Source organism: Tachypleus tridentatus, chromosome 1, assembly GCF_004210375.1.
Source record: "Tachypleus tridentatus isolate NWPU-2018 chromosome 1, ASM421037v1, whole genome shotgun sequence".
Taxonomy (NCBI): Eukaryota; Metazoa; Arthropoda; class Merostomata; order Xiphosura; family Limulidae; genus Tachypleus; species Tachypleus tridentatus.
Window position 1 is genome coordinate 73,081,732 of NC_134825.1, and position 23,528 is coordinate 73,105,259.

The 23,528-nt window shown below is 30.4% G+C and overlaps 1 protein-coding gene across 24 annotated transcripts in view; it reads right to left on the minus strand.

The window, feature by feature from the left end:
* Positions 1–23,528, minus strand: part of LOC143252189 (phosphatidylinositol 4,5-bisphosphate 3-kinase catalytic subunit beta isoform-like) — a 49,917-nt gene that overhangs the window by 9,491 nt on the left and 16,898 nt on the right. For 15 of the 24 annotated variants that reach the window (XM_076503995.1, XM_076503950.1, XM_076504125.1 and 12 more), the window contains 12 exons: positions 22,743–22,812; positions 20,267–20,448; positions 19,489–19,713; positions 19,020–19,262; positions 17,978–18,025; positions 17,244–17,435; positions 11,355–11,497; positions 10,090–10,233; positions 6,832–6,997; positions 3,165–3,283; positions 2,688–2,797; positions 1,533–1,611 (listed from right to left, as the gene is read on the minus strand). In XM_076503995.1, coding sequence (XP_076360110.1) covers positions 1,533–1,611; positions 2,688–2,797; positions 3,165–3,283; positions 6,832–6,997; positions 10,090–10,233; positions 11,355–11,497; positions 17,244–17,435; positions 17,978–18,025; positions 19,020–19,262; positions 19,489–19,713; positions 20,267–20,448; positions 22,743–22,812 — 1,721 coding nt within the window. The remainder of the gene's footprint in view (positions 1–1,532; positions 1,612–2,687; positions 2,798–3,164; positions 3,284–6,831; positions 6,998–10,089; positions 10,234–11,354; positions 11,498–17,243; positions 17,436–17,977; positions 18,026–19,019; positions 19,263–19,488; positions 19,714–20,266; positions 20,449–22,742; positions 22,813–23,528) is intronic. The other 9 variants (XM_076504133.1, XM_076504059.1, XM_076504069.1 and 6 more) reach the window with 5 other exon arrangements.

Sequence of the window (23,528 nt, forward strand, 5' to 3'; positions counted from 1 at the left end):
AAAATAACTTGGCTGAATTGTGTGGGAGTATTACAGGACATTGGAATCAATGCTTCATCATCACAGTCTGATGATAGCATAATAATAAAATTTATTGTTCTGTTTATAGTAAATGCAAAATAATAATTTCATTTTATTTTCCTTTCCTTTTTTCTTAAACATTTGTTGTACTAGTTTTGTTTAATAATGTATACCATCAGTGGTTAAATTGGGATGATATGTGCTGGTATGAATGCTTGTAAGGACAAAATGGTGGTGTAAAATTTTATATATATTTTGAGATTTGTAAAATAAATCTTATTATTTTATAATGTGCACTTTATATTTAAACATATATCTTTAAATTTATATATAATGTTCTTAAATTTTAACAATTTATTAAGTAGCTGAAGAGCAATATAAATTAAAGAACTGGTCCAACAAATGTGCAGTAAAAAGAAGTAAAATAAAAATCTGAATAAACCTGTTGTACCTAACATAAACTTAAGCTTTTATAGACACTTTAAAACTATATAATTTTAAAGTGTCTACAAAAATATGAATACCATATAAAAATATTCATACTCTTTAGTAAAACTATGTAAAAAGTATTAAATTTCAAGTATATATGTAACCTTGAAATAGCAGCATTATAAATAAACAATATCATGGACCTTTACAGCAATAGCAGATGAGAGCTTGTACAATTAAAAAGAGTAAGACTAACACACAATAAATATATGAAAAATATGAAAGTGATCAATAATTTCTTAATTTTCTTAATACCTATATGGTATTTTCAGGTAAACTGATTGTTAGATCTGCCAATAACAACAGATTTGACTAGCAAATATTTAGATCACCGTAGGTAACCTAAGTGTATTCTGTAATGTATGTGATAGGAAGAGAACTGAACAAGTAATGAAATCAATAAAAGAAAAAGAACTGCAGCAGGCATACTTGCACACATTAAATTATAATCAATACATTTACTAAAACTATATCAATAATGGACAGTTCAGTTCTAGAGGTAAACTCATTTTCGTTGTTCAGTTAATATCACATTGTTATCTTTGTTCTCTCAGAGCATTGGTCAGTTGTAACACAAACATTGTTAATTAAGCCAACAAAAGATATTACAGTCACTGATCCTTTCAATATGGATACTATATGTTTTTGCAATATTCTTCAGGCAGAATAAGCATTATCTACAACAGGAATCAAAGAAACAAAGCAACTAAAACAATACAACTTCAATGACCTTCTGGATCATGTGGTTATGCTAAACCTGCATCTAAATTAAATAATAAAAAGAATTTAGAAATTCCCATATAACCAAAAGCACAAAGAAAAGGTATGATATTCATTCATTTACCACTTGTAATTCTTCTCAAAGTCGAAAATTATTTGGTTAACAATTGAACAAAAAATACAAAAAACAATTAACTGTAAATATATATTAAAAATATCTGTAATGAATCTTTATAACCATCACATTATTTTCTGCTGAAACGTTTTTTCAAAAGAATATAATTTAATCTCATGGTTTATACCGAAAGTCTAAACCTTCCTCTTTCCACATTTTGTCCATGATGCGAATCATCTGAAGTGTTAGCATATCCTGTCGTAAATCTAAAAGTAAAAAAAAAATCTGTGAATAATACAGAAATAAATTCATACTCACTGATAAAACTATGTAAAATGTATTAAATTTCAAATATATTTGCAATCTTGAAATATCAGTAAATGAACTGATATGACAAACATGAAATAGAAGTTTTTATCATGCAATACATGAGAAATGGAATTATATACTCAATTAGTTCCAAAAGTAAAATGCCATCAAATGTTTACAGCAGTGTCTGCTAACTATACAAGTCAAAACCCAAGCAAATATATGATCAACAGTGTTATTTTTTAAAATTAAAAACTGATGGTGACACTTAAAACTTTCCACAAAAACAAATCATAAACTCTATTTGATTTTTTCCTTTATCTTTAAAAAATCATAAAGTTTGGAATGTTTGAAACATGCCTTGGTGTATATTAAATAACAGCTATTATTCTGATCAGCAACTGGTTTTATTAATTATTTAGAAAATACAAACTTTTTCTGAGAAATCAAATCTCAGTAATCTATGTATTCTAATAGAAGTATGAAAATCACACAAAATTCAGGGAAGTTAGATTTAAATCTGCAATTTTATTTTTTTCCTTTTGTTATTTTTTAAGTAAGTATATTGGATTTGTTTTACATTTGTTTCATTTATATTTAATTAATATATTTTCCTAATGTTTTTTTCTTCACTTGTCAGCATAAATACTCTTTCTAATAATTATTAGTTTCCAAGATGTCCTTTTAATATTTATTGAAAAGTTTTAGGAATGCTAACAGGTATGTTATGAACAGTACTAACTGCTGCAGATATTTGTGTAAACAAAATATTTGAAGTGACCATAACCAATGTGTACACTATTAACTAACAAAAACATACATGAATTGTATTTTAATTTTATAAGAATAAATTTCTTACAAACTAAGATGTTGAAACACACTGGAAGAGATGCATAATTTTTAAATGATTTTGGTGAGACATAAGAAAAAAATTTTATTCTTCAAAAACCAAACGAATTATTTGCAAAAATGGTGTTCTATTGAACCAGTTGTATTTATTTTTTAAGCATCTAAAATGTTAAATTCACCTTACCATCACCATTCTTGTAAATCATATAAATATCTTGGCAAAAGGAATCACTGTTTTCACAGACTAACCAAAGGGGTTTCATTTTGGAATCCATAAAACGGCACTTCTCAATTCTACAAAATTTAAAACAGGAGCCTCAGACCTTACTATTTTCCATTATTTTAAATAAAATGTTTTAGAAGTTTTGCAGCATTCGAAAATGTAATAATAACTATATAACATCATTTTAAATTAATTAATTATAGACAAATGTATTATGTAAATTGAGTATATATTTACATATTAAATTGTAATCAATATGTATAAATAATAACAATATTGTATATTTAAAAGAGCATTTACCAAATAAACATTCAAAGTAGATCTCAAATTGAGCCTCTAAAAACAATTTGATCACTAACTTAAATAAACAACAAATTGGAATTTACTTAGATGTTTAACATTTACTTACAAACAAGAACTGAATTCAAAATGTTTTACCTCAGTTTATGAACCTTATAGACAGGCTGAAGTGGGCAATGAAGGCCAATAAAGACATCATGATTACAGTTCAATGTTAGTGCCTCTTGCATTAAAAACCTTAACTTCTCCTTAGTCTCCTGTAATAAAATTACAGTGTGTACTTCAGTAGTGAAACACAATTTATGATAAACTACGTACTGAAAAGCTACAAACTATGTCCATGCAAAACTCTTCCTAAATGTGTTCCTCTTCTCATTTTATTTTGTACCATCTTGGTGCATGTCAGTAGCATGTGTCAATATTACCATATTGTATCAAACCAGAAGAATACATCAAATGTACTATATGTCTTCCGTTCTCTAGCCACCTTTGCACAAAAATGAGTCATGTGTTGTAATTTACATATTTCTCAGCATTAAGGATCATCAAACTTCAAAACCTGAGGTAGAGAGATTGGGTAGAGACAAACCATCACATGCTAAGCATCTCAGGTAGTTGTAAAGAAAGCACTAAGACAAAATGTAACAAAGAACACTCTTACAAATTGAGAATCCTAATAAACCAAGGAAAATAAAACTGTGTGCAGATATGGAAACATGAATGATAAAGTATTTAAAACCTACAGTGTACACATACGATACATATTAAGCATCTTTTCCTTATAAAAAGGGCTCAGTTAAACAATGATGTTTGGATCAAATACTTAGCAATGAATGATAAACATTTATTTGAGCAAAATACACAAATCTCATGTACTTTTTGTAATTACATTTGAGTATAACTGCTCTTTTTTTCAGTATTTGCTTTATATACTTCATAAGAAGATTTAAAGTTGAAATTCATAATACAAGATATTATATATTATGAAATTACATCACTTTCTTTATATTTTTAACTCACGTAATAAAATATTCATATTATTAATATAAATACATGTTAATACTACATCTAGTGCAAAAGATAAAAACATTGAAAATTGACTCCCAGAAACAGAAAGACATGTTTAGAGGAAAAGTTAAAAACATTGACATTTTATGATAATATTTCTCAACTACTTCAAACTGCACAATAAACTGAATATTTTTCTATGTTCAAACTTTAGATCTTCATGTTTAAGCCTTTAATGTCTTCTACTTTCAAAAAAATGTACGAGTTCTCTACTATACTTTTCTTTTTACTCAGTAAAAATTAATCTACATAAAACAGAAGTACCTGTAACCTGGAGAATTTATATAATTATAAAAGGTTTACTTCAGCTATAATATATTGACTGTGTTAAGTGGAAAAAAGTCCTGCAAAATGAAATGCAAATTAAATAATTGTTTTTCTGAATGAAATTACAGTTTTGTTTGATGTTAATGAAACAGTTATTATCAGGGTCTGAGATTTGCATCATTCAGTTGGTCACAATCAGCTTTTAGACATATGGAATGACTAGAATAGCAAAACATCTAATTACTTTAATAAGATCAATTAGAAGTTCAAGTACTTCTTTCTTAAACTATAGTTATGTTTTTGTCTCATGAAAGTACAGCACTGCACAAAAGTATTAGGACAACAGAATATTTTGTTATTCTTTCTACTTTATGACTAATTCTTCTAATGCCATTGCATAATGTAAACTTCAACACTGTGACATTGTTTCACATATTCCTCTTTACAATTGAATGAGCCAGGGTGAAAATACTTATAATTATATAGAATTCCTATATATTTGTACCAAGAACATGTTATAAGGGTTCTGACTGAATAAGTATAATGATAAAATTTAGGATCTGAAATAACTGTCATGAAACTGCATGCAGTGTCTTAACTATATTGAAAAAAGCAAGCATATCGTAATAGCAGAAATCACTTTAACTGCACTCCAAAATTAAACCTCTATAAAAACAGTATTTAACACTATATATTTTGTTTTGTTGTCATGCCACAGCTCAAAGTATTTAGAGAAGTTTTAGTAGATTGGAGAGTTCTCATAAAAGATTTATGTAACACTGGTTGGAATCTCTGATAAATTGTTGCAGACTTGATATGCTGTCAAATACGTCATGGACCACAATACAGATAAATTTGAAAATAGGGAAGGAAGAGGCAGAATACATAAACTCAATTATATCAATGTTCAGTATCTTTGTTTATGCTGTCTTTAGGGCGGAAGGAAGACTTGCACTGATCTCAAGCATGAGATAAATGACCATGTACCAAAGGGCAGTGTTAAGATCTACAACATCAAGAAGACTCAATGAGAATGGGATATTTGGCCATACAGTAGCCAAGAAAACCTTTACTTTATCTCCAAGTATTATCAAGAGACTGAAATTTGCTAAAAAAATAACAACAACAAAACTAGACTGTTGATGATTGAAAAAGGGTATTATGGACAGAAAAGTCTAAGTTTGAAATATTTGGTTCAAAGCATAGGTTGTACATCTACCATGAATCATGAGTCATGAAAAAGGCAGTATGATGGTGTGGGGGTGTTTTTGTGCTGAGCCAATGGAAGATATTTGCAAAATAGATGGAATAAAGGGACCAGCACAAGTACCATAAGATACTAATCCATCGTGATATACTCATTGGTTTGCACATTATTGGTAAAGGATTCTACCACGAAGTTAATGAACCTAAACACTCATCTAAGCTATGCAGAAATTACTTAGCCAAGAAAGAAGCTGCTAAAGTTATTCAAATGATACAATGACCCCCCATACAACCCCATCTCAATCCAAATTAACACGTATGGGATTTGATAGATTGAAAACTTGACAAATCAAATGTTATTTACAAAGACATTTGTAGTAGACCACAAAGGTCACGTTCATTAAATAAGTTACAACAATGCCTGAAAGGCTGTCTTTAGTTATTAAAGCAAAAAAAGGACAAATAAAATATTAACTGTCTGCTGAACTCAAACACTTCCACTGAGTTTATGTTGCACTAAATATAAAGATTAATAAAATGTTAATGTTTTATCTGTAATTTACCTTCTATTGTTCTTTAAGAGTAGCCTGAATTCTAATTTATAATTTTGTCCTAATACTTTGCACAGTGCTGTAAATGTAGTTTTTATTTTAGTCTCTCACATGTATCATTTAACTTACTAGAGATCCCTGCCTTAATTTAAACATTACAAGGAATTTCTATGACTTCTGAAATGAAATAAGTTTCCTAGAACATACATGGCAGGATTAATCTAAATGAAATAAAGCAAATATTACCATCACATTAAAAAAATATCTTCCTGCTAGTCAGTATTAAAATAGTAATCTCAAGTCGTTTCTTCTTTTTTTACTAATACAAAGATTATGTACACTCAAAGAAAAATATGATTAAAAACTGTCGTTTTCAGTTAAAATGTTGTTTATTGTTACACATATATGCACATACATATTTTCAATTGTATCTTTCTTTAGAAAATTCATATCTACATATAATAAAATGAGAAAAACAAATGCGCGCACACACACACACACACATACATGGTAAAGACCAGTTAGAATTTGTTTAGAGGGGTAACTAGAATATTTTAAAATTTAAAAATTTCCAATCCTGGTATAATAATAAACATGTTTCTAAAGACCATGTGTTGTTAGGCTAAGTGTACATCCTGATTAAAAATGTTTATACAAATCTCAGTTTCTAATAGTTACATTGATACTTTTACATTTTGGCTACTGAAACTCACCTTACGTTTGAAAGATTCTACATGGATTAGTTTATTAACAGCTTTGAATTTTTTGAGAGCTTCTACTTGTTTTGATAAAGATTTCATATGTTCTACAGCACCACGACAATATGCTTCAAGTAAAAGACCAAAACGTACTGAGACTGATGGCACATGCATCTCAGAACTGAAATATAAAATTATTTGGGTCAATAGAATAAACCATAACATGTGTATAGTTAACAATATGCCACAGATGAAAGTTTTAAACTATTAACAAAATATATCATTGATATCATAATCACATATAATTTTTTCAGTTGAAAGTCTTCAGAAAGTAGAACAAAACAAATAAGTGGCACATGAATATCCTTCTCTTAACTCTGTTACATCTCAGAATGAAAAAAAAAAATATTTGCATTAACAGAAAATAAACCATAACACATGAATAGTTTAGAATAAGCCATAGATGAAAGTTTTAAAGTGTTCAGAAAATGGAACAGAAATTTGTTTCTCTTAACTATGTTCATTTGAAACACCTTCAGCTACGCCATTAACATTTGTTTATTTACAAATCAAAATGTTAACATTTTCCTAAACATAAAATATATTTCCACAAACACTATAGCTATTTCTCAGTCTCCAATGTTTCGATTATATGCACATCTAAGCTTTAAGAATGCTTGCTCCAATCTTTTATACTCCACTGAAATGCCTTAGGCAACTTCTAATTTGCAAACTTCTTCACTAACTTCAATATGCCCTCTATCTATGCTGTATATAAGCAACTCATCCCAATAATGTGATCACTTTTTTGAGACATAAACCAGCTTTTAGTGGAGAGGCAGAGTGGGAGAGTGCCACAAGAGGTAAGTCTTATTGGAAATACATTTTCAGTTTAGAAAAATGTTAACTTCCAAAACATACTTACCATTTTCTGACACTATAGCTAGAATCTCACAATGAAAAAGTGGAAGGGCCAGTGCAGGCATGATCCATGCATAAAAAATCTGTATAGAACAGGAGCGTACCATGAGAAAAGATAGTACAAGAGAGAGGGGGAACCACACTATATCCAGAACAGGCATGCTCTTCACCTGACACTTAGTTCTTATACCAAAGGTGAAATATAATAGAATAATTGTCAGTATAGGCCAGCCCAAACAGACAGCTGAGGTTTCACAATTCAGGGTTGGAATTAAGGGATCATGGTACCTATGTCTCATGTTGGTGGCTAGGGCTATTGGACTGAAATGTTTTTTGCATATACTTTGATTAGATCCCAACATGTAGCTATAAGGTAATGTGTTTTACACCACTGGAATCACAAAAAGAAAGTAAGCAACACCTAAGTGTAAAAACTGTCTCCTCCAATTAAAAAAGCCTAAAGGGCAAATTCTAGGCTCAGAATGATGGGATCATGCACCTCAAATTCAACTAAAGAAAAAAAATTATCCAGTCTAGAATTATGAACATTCATCCTTACTCAACAACCAAGTGGACAAGGAGTATTCTCCTTACCCCTGGAATTATGCTGAAGACATGGAACCTGTACTCAACCAAAGACCTAAGATAGAATCACTTCACATTTAGAATTATAAGATAGTGGACCACCTTTCATGAACAATACACTAAGCCAACATTGATCAAAGAAAAAAGTCATGCACTTCCCAACTGGATGGCATAGTATCAAATCTGAACTGGAATTATGTACCACTCCTACTGACATCTGGAAAGAACATCCAAGAGCCTTAGTAGAAAGGACCCCAACTTCACCCTCTTCTCCAAGAGTGGAGAAATGCACTCAAAAACTATGGAGGAAAAGCCTCTGTCCACCACACCAGTGACCAGAAACTAGGAGTAGTAAGGACTCCCAAGCTCCACTAGTAGTGTTTGGGGAGAGGGAGTAAAATGCACTGGAGAGTTCTGAAAAACAGTGTTCTGGAAACTGTGAAATAGATGAACTAAGTTCCTTATATTTTTAAAAGCAAACCAACTCTGATTTATTAAACTGAAGATCAGTAGGAACAGGTAGGATCCTCTTTAGTTTCACTCATGGTTTTCCAGTGATAGTCACTGACACTGTTGTCGGCAGTCTGTGGTTAGTTTTTTTTTTTATTATATAATGTACAAATATAAACAAAATAATAACCATGAAATGCCAAACACGTTAAAATTCAAAACATAAACAGTAATAATCACAACAATCCTCTTGATATAAACCAATGTTAAATGCTTTATTGAGAAAGTAATTACATTATCGCAATGGAGTGCTTATATACAGTACCTAGATAAAGGATGCAATGAAGTTGGTGGAAAAATTTTAAAATTAGAATTTACCTAATGTATTAGAGTAGAGTATAAAAGACTGAAGCAAATATTCTCAATGCTAATGGTAATTAGTTTCTGAGCATCTTTCATTATCTTTTAGGCATCTTTGAGATCTGAAAGATTTTAAATCAAAATAACTGCCAAGTTCCTTCCTTCTTTAGTGCTTCGAGGGGCAAAGAGTAGAAACCATGCAGATCGAGAAATAGCTATAGTTTCAGTAGATGGTGGTCAGCTACTGATCAGTAACCCTTTCTTTCTGTGTGAACCTGACGATGACTGAAGAAGGTTGAAACATTATTCGCTCCTCTACTAGTGCTTTCTCTACCCATACAAGTCATTTTTAAATATATAAAGTAGACATAAAGTTTTCTCTTTGTATTATTTTATCCTTCTGCAAACAACTATCTCATGTAAGAGTTAAAAAATTGAAATTTCTTTAGATAGACCATTTGAAAAACTAGGATCATAAGATGAAGTACATTTTATTATGGAATACAAACTTAATTGCATTTTCAGTCTTAAAAGTCTATTAAAAAGTGAACCATACTAGTGTTTCTTGCAGCATTTTACAAACCACATGTTCGAATTAATTAGTAGTAAGTTAGATGCACAAATTTTTTTACCTACTATTTGTTTTCCTTAAAATGTCTTTGATGTTTTAAAAAGTGCATCATTATAATACTCAATGGCAAATTACTTTTCTTGTTATTGAAAAAAAATCACTTAGTGCCCATTCCATGAAATACACTGTAGCTCTGTGATCCACACCCCAATGAGGCTGGCCTGGTTTAAATGGTGTGAGGAGATTGTGACAAACGTGTTTGTAGTTTAGTGATAATTTCACTTGCCTGTATATTGACGTTTTTTTTTTTTTTTTACATGTGAATACACTTGTCAACAATGTTTCATGTGTAACAGTCTCCTCTCTTGTGGTACAATGTTACCTACCGTAACAGCCAGAACAGCTGGTGTCCAAGATGTTGGTTTCTTAATGCTCTACATAGAAGAAACTGCACAAGATCACAATATAGGTAAGATTCATGTTTGAGAGCCTGGACAAGTTGGAGGAGGTACAAGGAAAGGTCCTCATCACTGGTTATCAATAAACAAAGGTATATCTTTAATTTAACAGAATTTATTAAACCATCCAGTCAACTGACTTTAATTTTTAATCATCCTTCATAGTAGTTAAAAGATTTAAATTCTTAAGTGATAAATTATATTACTGTGTTTGAAGTCATATAAACTATGTCTTATAATTATAACTTAGGATAAAACGAAAGGTAATAAATAGCTTCTTGAAAGTTTGCTGGATATTTCAGAAAACATGAAATGCAAAATTTGCAGATATTAATACCTTAATCAAAGTGCTTAGAAATAACTAGCAGTGTAACTGTCGCTTACAATTTTTGCAGTATAGTAAGATGTTTACTAGTAAAAGATTATCAACACCATTATTATAAAATTTAGATGATGTTATATTTTGGAAAACATTTATTAATGGAATAATGTTTTCAAACAACAAGTAACATTCTCCAATAAGCTTAAACAGTACCTGTATCTCTTAATATAGAGAAATTATTTATTTCAGAGAGGATTAGAATAACCACAGAAATTTTACAGACTTACATTTAAACAATTGTTTTTGTTAGGTTTTGAGGGAACATTCACTAGCTAAGATTTCAAACCATTTGACAACTTAATTTTGAGGTAAAAGGTCACCAAAACTGTAGTAGGAAATAAATAACATATGTCTATAAATTCCTCCATTGTATCTCTTGCTACCAGTAACCACAATATAAAATAAATAATTTAGTGACTACATAAATAAATATATATTTTATCATTCTTTCTGTTAAAAGCATAAAAGTAATGGTAAAATTACCAGCATATCAACAGTCAAGGTTGCTGAGTAATCAAACAAGTGAATTATAATTAACATTATCAATCAGGATGTGACAATAAAAAAATTCTAAATAAATTCTAACTTAATAAATTTAATTCTTATAAACAGTAGTAACAAGAACACACCACTTTAAATACATGAAATTACTCCAAGCATAAATACAAACCTAAGTGTTAAAGAATATATTAACAAACATTCACAAATTAATGTTTGTAATACTGCACTAAGTAATTCCATGCAGTGAAGACTGTTTATTTTATATCTTTGGTAATACAAGTATCAATGTTTTTATATATACTCACTATACCTCATCTTCTCCAAACATTTTACAGCAAAACTTCTAACAGCCTGATCAGCATAAGCATAATCCAATAACTCTAATGTTTGTTCTGGAGGAAGATACTCCCACTCTTGCAACAATGCTGTGACCTGGTTCAAATGACATTTTACCTTTGCAAATTTCAAATATTAAATTATAATATTGAATATATATAAATTAATAAATAATTTGCAAGTATTTCAGTTGCTTAAATTACAACTAATTGTTTAGGTTTATGTAGACTCAAAAAAAAGTTAACATTTTTAAATATTTGGGTTAAAATGAATTCCAAGCAGGTACTTATGATGGAAAACCATATATTGCCCAGTTTTTGGTAGAAATGAATTTCTGATGAAAGTTCTGAGTTCTTGTTTAATTCATTTTACTTCTAAAAATGTAAAATTAAAATTAGGTACACTTACCTCTGAAATACTAATAGGAGGTACAATCTAGGGAGATTATACAAAAGTATACAGTTAACAAAGCAGGAAAGTAAAATCCTAGACAAAACTAGAAATGTGAACAAGCAAAGTTAGAGTAAAACCAAGAACAAGAAAAACTCAAAGAATTAGGTTCAAGGAACAATGTGTACAGTGGACTAGCCTTATATAAAAGTTGGATCCAAGGACACTCAAAATGAAGGCATTATTCTCATCTTAGTAACTATTTACCTTCAATGTCCTTTGATTAATAGAAAAAAAAGTCAATTTGGGTGGTAATATTTACTTCTGGAATCAAAAATTGGAGCACAGAAGGTGTAAACAGATAAGATGAATACATTTGTAGTAGATTACTGGGGGAACAAACCAGTAACAAAAATTTGTGGACACATTCCTGAGACTTTAACCACATTTCAAAAAGGTTACTGAGTTATAAAACTAACCAAAACAGTGGGTGGTCAGAAGAATCAAATATAGAGCAGACTGTCCTGAGGGTGGCATTATTCAACAACTTGAGGGCAAGTGCAATAAGAGTACCAATGAAAATAAAATTTAAAAAAAGAAAAAAAAAGTATGTTCCCATCATGGTTGAAACTATGTAGTATCTACTGAGAACAGATATGTCTAATGCCACCTATGGATGTGCATATAAGAATGGAAATTGTACTCGCCAAGATGTAATTAGCCACCAGATGGCATCTCTGTTAATTTCCAGACATGAATACAGAAGTTTAAGTAGCATGTGAGAGTCCCAACTGTATAAATCCAGATCCATGCAAAACAAGTGATGGTAAAAGATTTAGTTAATCTATCAATTTAAATTATTTCTTAGTCATTAAAAAGGTTAATTGTTTTGCACTCTTGATTCCAATCAGAGTCAAAGCTTTGAGTTACTTATATCACTCACAATAAAAAGTAATTGTTGAGTATTTCAGTAATGCTGAAACAAAGAGAATGGACACAAAACTGATCATGTCAATAATCTATTTACAAAGAATCAGAGGTAGCCAACCACAGGCAAGTATTACACGTTTTGTGAAAACCAAGAAAGAGATCTTTACTGATTTTCTCTCACACATTCAATATGAGCCCACCCAGAATAAAATGAAATTTAGAATAACAATTAATGTAAAATAAAAGTAAGAAGTAAAATATAAGAAGTCTTAAGAATTTAAAATATCTTGATATAAAGGAGAAAATCTGACTTTATAATATATTACATACAAAACAAACTAGGCTGATCAGATCTCACACATTACTCACATGACCCACATGTGAAATTATAGCTATATTTCCTGTATAAAAACCCACCTGATGACCAATAAGAGTGAAAAAGATTTAACTTATCTATTCTATTGAAACCAAAACAGAAATTTTTAACAATTTTTATATATTAGCTAAGAGAGTAGAAAACATATGGTACTTTCATAAACATAAATATTAACAGGGATAATGGACAATACAGATATATACACGTTGCCACAAATATCTAAGTGTAGGCCCAATATAGTAAAAAAATGAACAGCAAACATAACACACCTGCTATGGAATCAATCTAGTTTGGAAAAGAGCCATAGGCAACAAACCAAATCATGTAGACAGGAAGCATGTGTGTGTGTGTGTGTGTTTTCTTATAGCAAAGCCACATCAAGCTATCTGCTGAGCTCACCAAGGGAAATCGAACCCCTGATTTTAGCGTTGTAACTCTGTAGACTTACCGCTGTACTAACAGGGGACAGATTGGAAGCAAGCAGCATGATATCAAATAGAACTTTAGAAATGTATTTAAATTTTTCATGTGCCTGTCTGTAAGATGTCCTCTAATAGGTACTAAGGTTGAAAAGCCAGTCACTGCAAAATAGCAAATTATATTAGATGTAACTAAATCTCTACTTCTAAGATTCATGTGTGCATCATAACAGACACTATGGATCAGCTGCACAAACCGATTCTTTAGTTTAGATGAAGCAAGGTTTATAATAATAGGTCAGTCATAAGGTATAACCAACTTTTTAGAGTAACTCTGAATGATTTCATTTGTACAGTAGAACAATAGATAGTCCTAACAGAACAGAAAAAGTACTTTTAGAAACAATAGCATAAGTTAGTCAGGGTAAGTGACACAACTGGTGAAAAACAGTGGTTTTCTTCTCTCACAGCCCACATTTATGGCAGGAAAGTTCTCTTAAAATATAAACATAGAACCACCTTACAATAAAAGTATGAGAAGGATCTAGGGAAAGAGTTAACAATTTCCAAATCTGAAATTGTATTTTCAATAATACTTACCTCTGCTGATAATACAGTTATTCTTCGACCTTGGCTTTGCCTACTTAGGCAGTTGTCAAGTATGCTCCAGTCTTTTATACTCCACTTAGATGCCCTTTACATATTTATCCACCCTCGTAAATGTGCCCTCTATCCTGGCACTGCATATAAGCACCTCACTTAAGATAATGTAATCACTTCTTTGAGACTTACACTGGCTCTTAGTGAGAAGACAGGGTGGAAAATTGTCAGCAGAGGTAAGTATTATTGTAAATACATTTTCAATTTAGGAGAACATTAACTTCCAAACATATTTGCAAGAATATGATGTCATTGAAACTACTCAAGAAGGAATTCCAGCTTCTCTAATAAAGTACTATACAACATCCAACTTTGAATATGTACATGATAAACATAAATGTGGAAAATGTGACATTCAAGGTTATCACAGAAGATATCTCTAAAGCAGTAGTTGAATATGGTTCCCTTGAAATAGACGACAAAGCTGAGCTGGTCAGTGTGGAGTTATAAGGAGAACTCGACATTTCAATTAATTGATCTTGACCAACACCTAAGGAAAAAAGATGAAGAGGAAAGTAGGCATAAAAAAAAAAGATAATAACACGATTGACTCTAACCATCTACTGCTAGAGAAACAGGGTCTGGAACTGAAGAGTAGTAAAGAGAAAGAAGATGGTTGTCTGCCTTTACAAAGGCATTGATAAGAGTAGACTCAAGCCATTAGCACAAGCATAAAAAAAGATAAGTAAGAAGTTGATGCTCATGGAAAGAGAATCCATAAGAATGTTTATAATTCCTAGCACATAATAGGCTTGGCATAATAAATACCACAAAAGTGAGCTCTTTTCTGATTTTTAATACATACCACAGCTTTATAAGCCTGTCTGAACTTAAAACATAGTGTAAACCCAGGGCAGCACCTCAGCTTTTAAAATAGACATTTGTGTAAAGGTGAAGATCTGTGCGAGATGAAAGAAAGGAAAACTGCAGTGGTAAATTGTTGCCAATCTGAATATAATTGATAATAATGGTTTGAGAACATGCACCAAAGAGAAGCAAGCCAGCTGGGTGGTCAACTGAATAAGAGTCAGAATTAGTCAAACATTCATGTAAAATTAAAATACAAGTGAATGGAGAAAACCAGCAAAATTAGACTACTTGACAGAAAAGAAGAAATTATGAGATGAAGGAGGTATAGGGATAAAATAATAAGCATTCTGTTATAATTGTCCACCAATACCATTCATTGGCTGCAACTAAGGAACTTTTGTAATAATCTCATGTATTTCAACTTGAAACAAGGCATCTCTAGATAAAGACAAATTACAGTGTGGAGCTGTAAGGAGAACTTGATATAATGATTAATTTATCTTAGTCAATACCCAATGAAGAAGATGAAAAGAAAAGTAGGCATAGAAAAAAGATAATAACATGAATGGTTCAAAGTATTCACTGCTAGAGAAGCAACTATAAGTCCTTAGAGAAATTAGTAATTCAACAAATATTTAAGAAAGGGTTTTCATGGTTTCAAGTAAAGACTTCATTCATAATTCATATACTTTTTTTCAGCTTCATCATGCAAGCCAATGTCATCTGATGTCTATAACTAAGAAACTTTTGTAATGACCTCATTTGAAAGTAAAGTCTCAAGGGAAAGAAGAATTGAGTCACATCAGTGACAAGTATCCAATTCCAGATTTCCTAGCAACCATGAAGCAATAGGAATAAAAATCCACATAAGAGAAATAAATTATTTAGCTTGTTCCTTTATAAAGCAATTTGAGATCCAACAGACAAAATGAGAGGTATAACCTCAACAAGTGAGTCATTGAGTGAATCAAGAAGACCCAACTTTTCTGTGTACTTTAGTCACTTGGTATGGTCAAAAGAAGAGAGCAGAAAATGATGGTGTCAATGAGGAATACAAGAGGGAGGTAAGACAGAAGGCTTAATATTACTTATTACACATTTTGAAGTGACTACCAGAAGTAAATCTAAATAACAAAGACATAATCACAGCATGTGAAGAGCCTCTGCAGAAACAAATAATGCAGGGAAAGGATTACATTTGGGGTGAAGAAAGTGGATGAACAGTAATGTATGGAAAGCATAAAGACTGAAGAATTGAATAGTCTTAACATAATATTAGTACCTATGAGGCCTAAGAGAAATTAGCTCAAAATTAAATATATAACATATCCAACAAAAAAAAATTAGACAAAGAAGTTTTTCAGAATTATGTTTAGCTATAGATCCTACTCTTCAGCAATAAAGGTGAATAAACATGAGCAAAGATAGATTTTTTTTCTTCTTCTTGTATCATCATGAAAAAAACGGGTGTTTCATAAATAGCATTCATAGAAATGTGAAACTCATCAAGAACAACAGCAAACAACTGGGAATTAATGACTTTTATATGTTGGTTGCAAAAGGCTTAGAATCATGTCACGTGTTCTCCCTGCATGCTAGAAGCATACTATGAGAAAATAAAACCTCCAAAGTAGTTGTAGAATTTTCAATATTGGTAAAATTTTATTAAGTAGTGAATTCTGACAAATTAAGAAGTTAATAGCATGTCAACAAGAAAGCCTTAATTATAGTGGGAAATCTAAATTCATGCAAGTTCTCCTGACACATGTACAGTAAATCATGTAAAAGGCTAGAGAGTGAATTAATAGTAAGCTTGCATAAAAAATATTCAGAACTTTGAGTCACATGGTTGTTACCACCAGAGGAGCAACCCACCAAAGAAATGCTATCATTATTTCAGAAGTAAGTACATCAGTGAATATAAATGATAAAAAATATGCAGTTTTTACTTCTTTTACATTACATGTACAAGTTAATTTTGTGACTGCTCAAAGTAACAATCTTATCTGTTCAATCTCTCAAATCTGAGAAACTATGATAGATTTTGTGTAAGTTGCATCTATTTCCTGTCCAAGTTTACTGTAATCAAAGAATGATATAAGTTGTAGAAGGAAATATTTCTGTTACTTTATGCAACATTTCAACAGAATGTGTAACAATTTTACACTCTCATAATTTTGCTATAACTTTAGAAACTTTAAAAGCTCACAGTGACCTGAAATATTTATGTTTAAAAGAATTAGCTTAACCTTCAACACTTAGTACATAAAAATCTTACTTCAGCAACATCATGGTGGTTGTACCATTTTAATGAACGTAGCAGCTTGGGTAAAGAATGTGGAAACTTGCGTAAACAGTCCTGTCTTAAAAACCAAAGGAGATCTTTATCTTGTTCATGCATCTGATGAAGTGGATCCTGAGCACAAATTTCAGACAGGTGTTTGAGATAAGCTTTACTGGCATGATGAGGCTGTGAAAATAATGTATTCAATTATGAATCAGGTATGTATTTGAAACCATAAAAAAACATTCACAGATAGTTACTTAATCAACAAAACTATATTACAGTGTTTTGACAAGAAATTTAGAAATTAATTTACACAGAATCAATTTACTGAGAGATTTGTACTGCCTTTATGACTTTAAATAATTACATAGCTATGTATATATATCTTTGTGCTGATAAGAATGTGATGATAATATTAAGGAAAATATTTAACAATGCATTTAACCAAAAAATCCAAAAATACTGATATATCTCAATTCCATTAGAACTTAAGCAACTGAACACATAATTTTAACTTTCAGAAACAGATCAAAAAGCAATTCTTGCAAGAAAGTTGTCAAAATGAGAGTGTAATCACCTTTTAGAAATCTTTAGATATCCTAGCAAATAATTAAGACCATATATTTAGTATCAATATACAATTCAACAATAGGACTAAACAAAACCATTTAAGCAACAAGCTATTCAAAACAAGTTTTTAACTAATAAAAAACGCACAAACATACTATTCCATCAGTATCTTCATAAAGATGTTCCTTGGCATAATCTAAAATCTGAAAGTAGGTTAATATACATTTTATATTTTTCTCATTTACCAATCTTCTATTACTGGCGTTATTTAAAACAATAGCAAATAATAAAAACAAAAACAAACAAATGTGATAAATCAGATATAACTAGCAAGTAAAAGAATACACCATTTCAAGAACTATATCTTTTGTCCACTAATTATTTATTTGAGAAATTGCAGAATTATTTTTAATGCAAGATATTAAAATATTTTCTTACACAATCAACTCTTCCAGAAAACATAAAATGTAAGTACACAGATTTAATGTCATTTGACTGTCAAATCAAATGTCTAGTTTTTGTACCACTAAAATGTATAGCATCAATAAAGTTTTATTTACCTCAACGCTTTGAAATAAATTACTTTTAAGCTTTTCAAAGCAACAAAATATGTGGGTTTTTGTTTACCATTTATTTTAAAATCTAAACTTTGTGTATAATTGTAATTTTGATTTCCCTCTACTTATTTAACAAGATAACACCACTTTATTAGCACTTTTATTCACCCATCCTTTCTATTCATCATATATCCTGTTTTGCTATGAATCATTAGGAAGCAAAATCTTTATTTATCAATGCTACCAAGTTCACAGAAGTCACATGACTATGTACATCTATTCACTTTTCAATCCTGTTTATTTGCTGGTGATTCCTTTCAAAGTGTAGTATGGTGATTATCCTTATAAGTGAACATTAACAGAAATGGCTTGTATTCTTGAATATTACAGAAAGTTAAAACTGATTGTAACTTTTTATTTAAAAGAACAAGAAGTTGAGCATGGTCATAGTAAATACTCCTTGAAAAAAATGCAAAATATATTAAAAAAAATATTTAACTGCATGATTTATTATGAGGAGTTTAGAATATCTGGAAATTACCTTCATTCAAATGTTTTCAAAGTTGAGAATGATTAAATATTTAATCATAATAAATTATTTTCACAGTAGTTGTAGAATGAAAGCTCAAATGACACAGACCTTATTTAGAGGCGGGTAGGAAACAGGATGTGATGAATGATATTTCTGAAAAGTGAGAGTGAGTCCAGTGGCATTATCCAAGTCAGGATTAGCCACTACAGTTCCCAGTGGATTGAGAAGGTCGTCATTCTGAAGTTCATAAGAATACCACCACATGTGTAAAGTTACTGTTCCTGTTTTCAATATGTTCTTAAAGTCATATACAGTTGTATTAACCCAAGCTATTGGGTTAACATAAAGATCCTGAAGAGTGAAAACCAATAAATACAAGTTATTTTAACAACCAGAAATACTTTTCAATAATAGAAACACAAAAATCAAACTAATATTTTCAGAAAAAGTATGTTGATCATATGCAAGTTGAAAAATAAAGGAAACAAGTAGATGTATGTAAACAAATATATGAAAAAAAGTATACAACTTGAACTTAAAATAATTTTATCAAAGAAAATATGTGTAATGAGCTTACGGGTCCCATACTGCGGTACTTGCGAGCTTTAATGCCCTTTATAGAATGGGCAACTTCATAGACAACTAAGCACAAACGAGTCATGCGAGGAATATTACAGACTTCTAAATCAAACTTAAGCTCTTCTCCCCATTCGGCCTCGCCACCTAGAACCACAGCCTCAGTAGTTGACTGAAGTTCACAGAGTAGTTCTCCACCATGGCACAAACCTGCTTGAACTGCCACCTACAAAAAAATGTAAGGCTCAAGATAAACTTGTTTTTAATATGAGATATTTTAGAATGTCTTTTGTACAAGACAAATCAATGTGATAGTAGCTTTAATGTATTACCCAAATTCTACTTAATCAAAACCCACTGAATTAAAAATTCACAAGTTAACCCCTTTATTTTAAGAATAGTTAAACTACTTTAACCAACACAGTGATAAAAGTAATTGTGTGTTTAGAAGATTTACATTACAACATTTAAGTTCTATTTTTGTTTCTTGTTGCATAACATTATAGAAAATTAAAAGGCACTTGCAAGTCAAAAATCATTAGATACAAAACTGTACATACTCCATTGCAGCAACAATTAAAAAAAGAATTAGGTACTGAATATTACAATGGCTTATTAGACTTGATCTTACACTGGATTTCTAGAACTACAAGGAAAAGATCTCAAAATATAGTTCTGTTGTTCCTCTCTCTTAGCTAATATTATGTTAACAAAAATGAGAAAAAAGCTTTAAACTGTTGTTGCTTTCAATATGTTTTATTACACAAAGAATGCATAACCTGAATCTCATCCTCACAGTTCAACTTGCAAACACCGTTAATCTTGATGATGAAAGGATCCTGAATAGTCCATGCTGAGATTGTGTAGGTCTTTTTCCTGCTTAAAGTCATTGCCCCATTCACTGTGCTGGTCTTATTTGTGAAAATATCATCAATTGATTCATAGACATTGTCATGTTCCACTTGAAGGAAATACAGGGTCATTTAGAAATTAGGTTAGAATAGCAAATATACATATATTTTATGTATGTTTTCATAATAGGCTTAAAATGAAGCCTAAGTACCTGTTATAACAGGCCAATAGAAACTGATTAAACTAACTACTGCCTAATTAATAGTGTCCCTTATGTCACAACTTATCATGTAAATTAAGATTAAAGGATTTCTACTGGTAATAAGCTTTCAGGCTTTTCAAAATATTAACCCTTAAACGACAGCCATCATCAATTGATGCTTCTACCTAGAACATTCTCACTGTTTAAGAGTTAAACCCTATCTAACTTATGTTTTTATTTTATAAACATGCAGTACTGTTTAATTATAAAATACTGTTACGAATAACTATTAACTTCTTTGTTTACAATTTTACAAGCATTAACTAGCATATAAAAGAGTAGGAGGGTCAATGTGGATGTAACAAAACGTGACATAAATTGTATGTTCTTAAGTGACTTGTTTTTCAACAATGAAAGAATAAAAGACTTAATACATTAATACTAAATCTCATGAGCAGGTGAAAAAATCTGTTATAGAGAACTAACAAAGAAAAGAAACTGTTTACATGAAATAAAAAATTTTATTTAACTGAAAGTTTTAACTTGTAGCTTTCTCAAGAGACTATCCACTAGTTGTTCTGAACATGCTTTCAGATTTCTGGGGAATTTCCTTTTTGTTCTTTTGTTTGTTTTTGAATTTCACACAAAGCTACATGAGGGCTATATGTACTAGCCATCTCTAATTAGCAGAGTAAGACTAGGGGGAAGGCAGCTAGTAATCACCACCCACTGTCAACTCTTATGCTACTATTTTACCAACAAATAATGCAATTAACCATCACATTATAATGCTCCTGTGGCTGAAAGGGAAAACATGTCTATAGTGACTAGGATTCAAACCCATGACCCTCAGATTGTGAGTCAAACACCCTAACCACCTAGCCTTGCTAGGCACATTTCCTTCTTAAGAACATTGCAAGGCAAAATATCAATGTGAACAAAAGTTCACAGAAAACAGGTTGTTTCCTTTTTCTATTAAATATATTCAAAATATAGTGATGTGCTCTACTCTACATTTAGTTGAACTTACAAAAGTTGCTCATGGTATCCAACACTGGGATCTAAACAAATAAGAGAGCATGGTAGGTAAATACAAATTTTCTCAATCTTCATTTCAGGCTTACAAACATGTTAATTGAAAAAAGGGGCTGGATTAGAAGTTCCTGAAGTGTTAGATAAGAAAGCCCCTATACCAATTATTGTCATAATTATTGCATTTAACCAGTACTCTACTCAAGTAGCGAACATGACATCGTAGTTAGTTAACATAAAGTAAATGTTTATGTATCAAAGTGTACAAATGTTATTTCTACATATCTGAAGCAGACAAATTTCAAACTTAAATGTTTAACTGTAATTAGTTCAGCAGTACCCAAGATTTCACAGACCACTTCACACAATTTTAACTTTTTAATTTCTACTGTAAAGCAATATACTTCAGTAACTGTATTTTAAAATGCATTTTTTCAATCATTTTGTTGGCTTGCTAAAATCTTGAGGACTAGCACTTGGGAGCCAGTTTTGTAGTTTACATTGTAAAAGTTACAACCTGTTGTTTCAAATATGATTTCTGCTAATTACTTTTTAATAAAAGATGCAATTCAGCTTTGAACTATAACAGTAAGATAATAACTCAGATATTTAAGACTCTTTAAGACTAATTATTAATCGTTAATATCTTCATTAATTAGTATAATTTTTTTACTGTTCATGAATCTATCCTCCTCCCATTCAAAATATGTCATATCAGTTAGAATTTTCAAATGTTTTACTTTACCCTTTCTTAGGTTGTACTTTCCTTGCAACAAAAGCACACACCTTTATCATATTATTGTATACTTTTTTTTATTAAGAATTATAATTCTTAAAAAAAATGAACTAAAGCTATTTTACATTTTTGCTAAACAACCTTTCAAATAATGGTCTACATTATTTTTAATCATTTTATACTTGTTGTTAAACAACCTGACTGGCTAGAATATTTGCTAAGTGTTAACTAGCCTACAAACATTCTACAGTTGAAAATAAACATCTTACTTAATTAGACTGTACACTAATTGTTAAAAAAAACATATTTTTTAAACTTGTTAAATTGACTGCACTGCTTACATAATCGTTTCCAAAACTTTTGCCTGATTAGGTTCTAATACATTTTATCAATAGCCTGCCTATGTTATGTTTTAAACAACCAGCTTACTTACATTCTACACTGGCTTTGGAGATCATGATTAATTCAGATGTTTTTTCATCAGAAATCATTTGGCGAATATACTGAAAAAGGAACATAAAAACCTACTTAAAAAAAGGTTGAAAAAAATGTACAGCACTAAACTGTAAAAGAGAGCAAATTACGTTTATATGAAAAGTCTGGAATCAAAGTACATTTAGCCATATAAAAAAACAACCAACACATTGTATTATTGCTTAACCAGTATCAGTTTTCATATCCTGTTATAATATAGATCACATAGAACCATACAATTTTAACTGAAAAGCATATTTACCATTAAAAAAAAATTCCAAATACATTTTTGAGATATTTTGTAGTCTAAATACTAAGTATAAAATGTTGGTTTTTGTTTTTAAATGAAAAGCTATATAATGGGCTTTTTCTGATGTGTCCACCAAAAATATGAAAACATGATTTTAGCATCATAAGCCCTCAGACATTCAAATGAGGGGCTTCAATATAGTAAAAAATATGTAGCATGTTTTTCTTATATGTTAGTGAAGTATTTCATGTACCAGGAATTGTATATGTCTGCAATAAACTTGTTAAAGCAGTTCAATAATATCTTCACAATTATCAAGCACTTATACTTATCCAATGAGTAAAATAATTATGCTTGTATGAACATTTTTACTAATAATAACATGAACAAATGAAATTGTGGGCATACTGTTCATCAAAACAAAAGCAATTAAACTTTACATCATAATTCATCCACTTCATACTTAATAATAGCTTCATATCATGTAAGAAACTG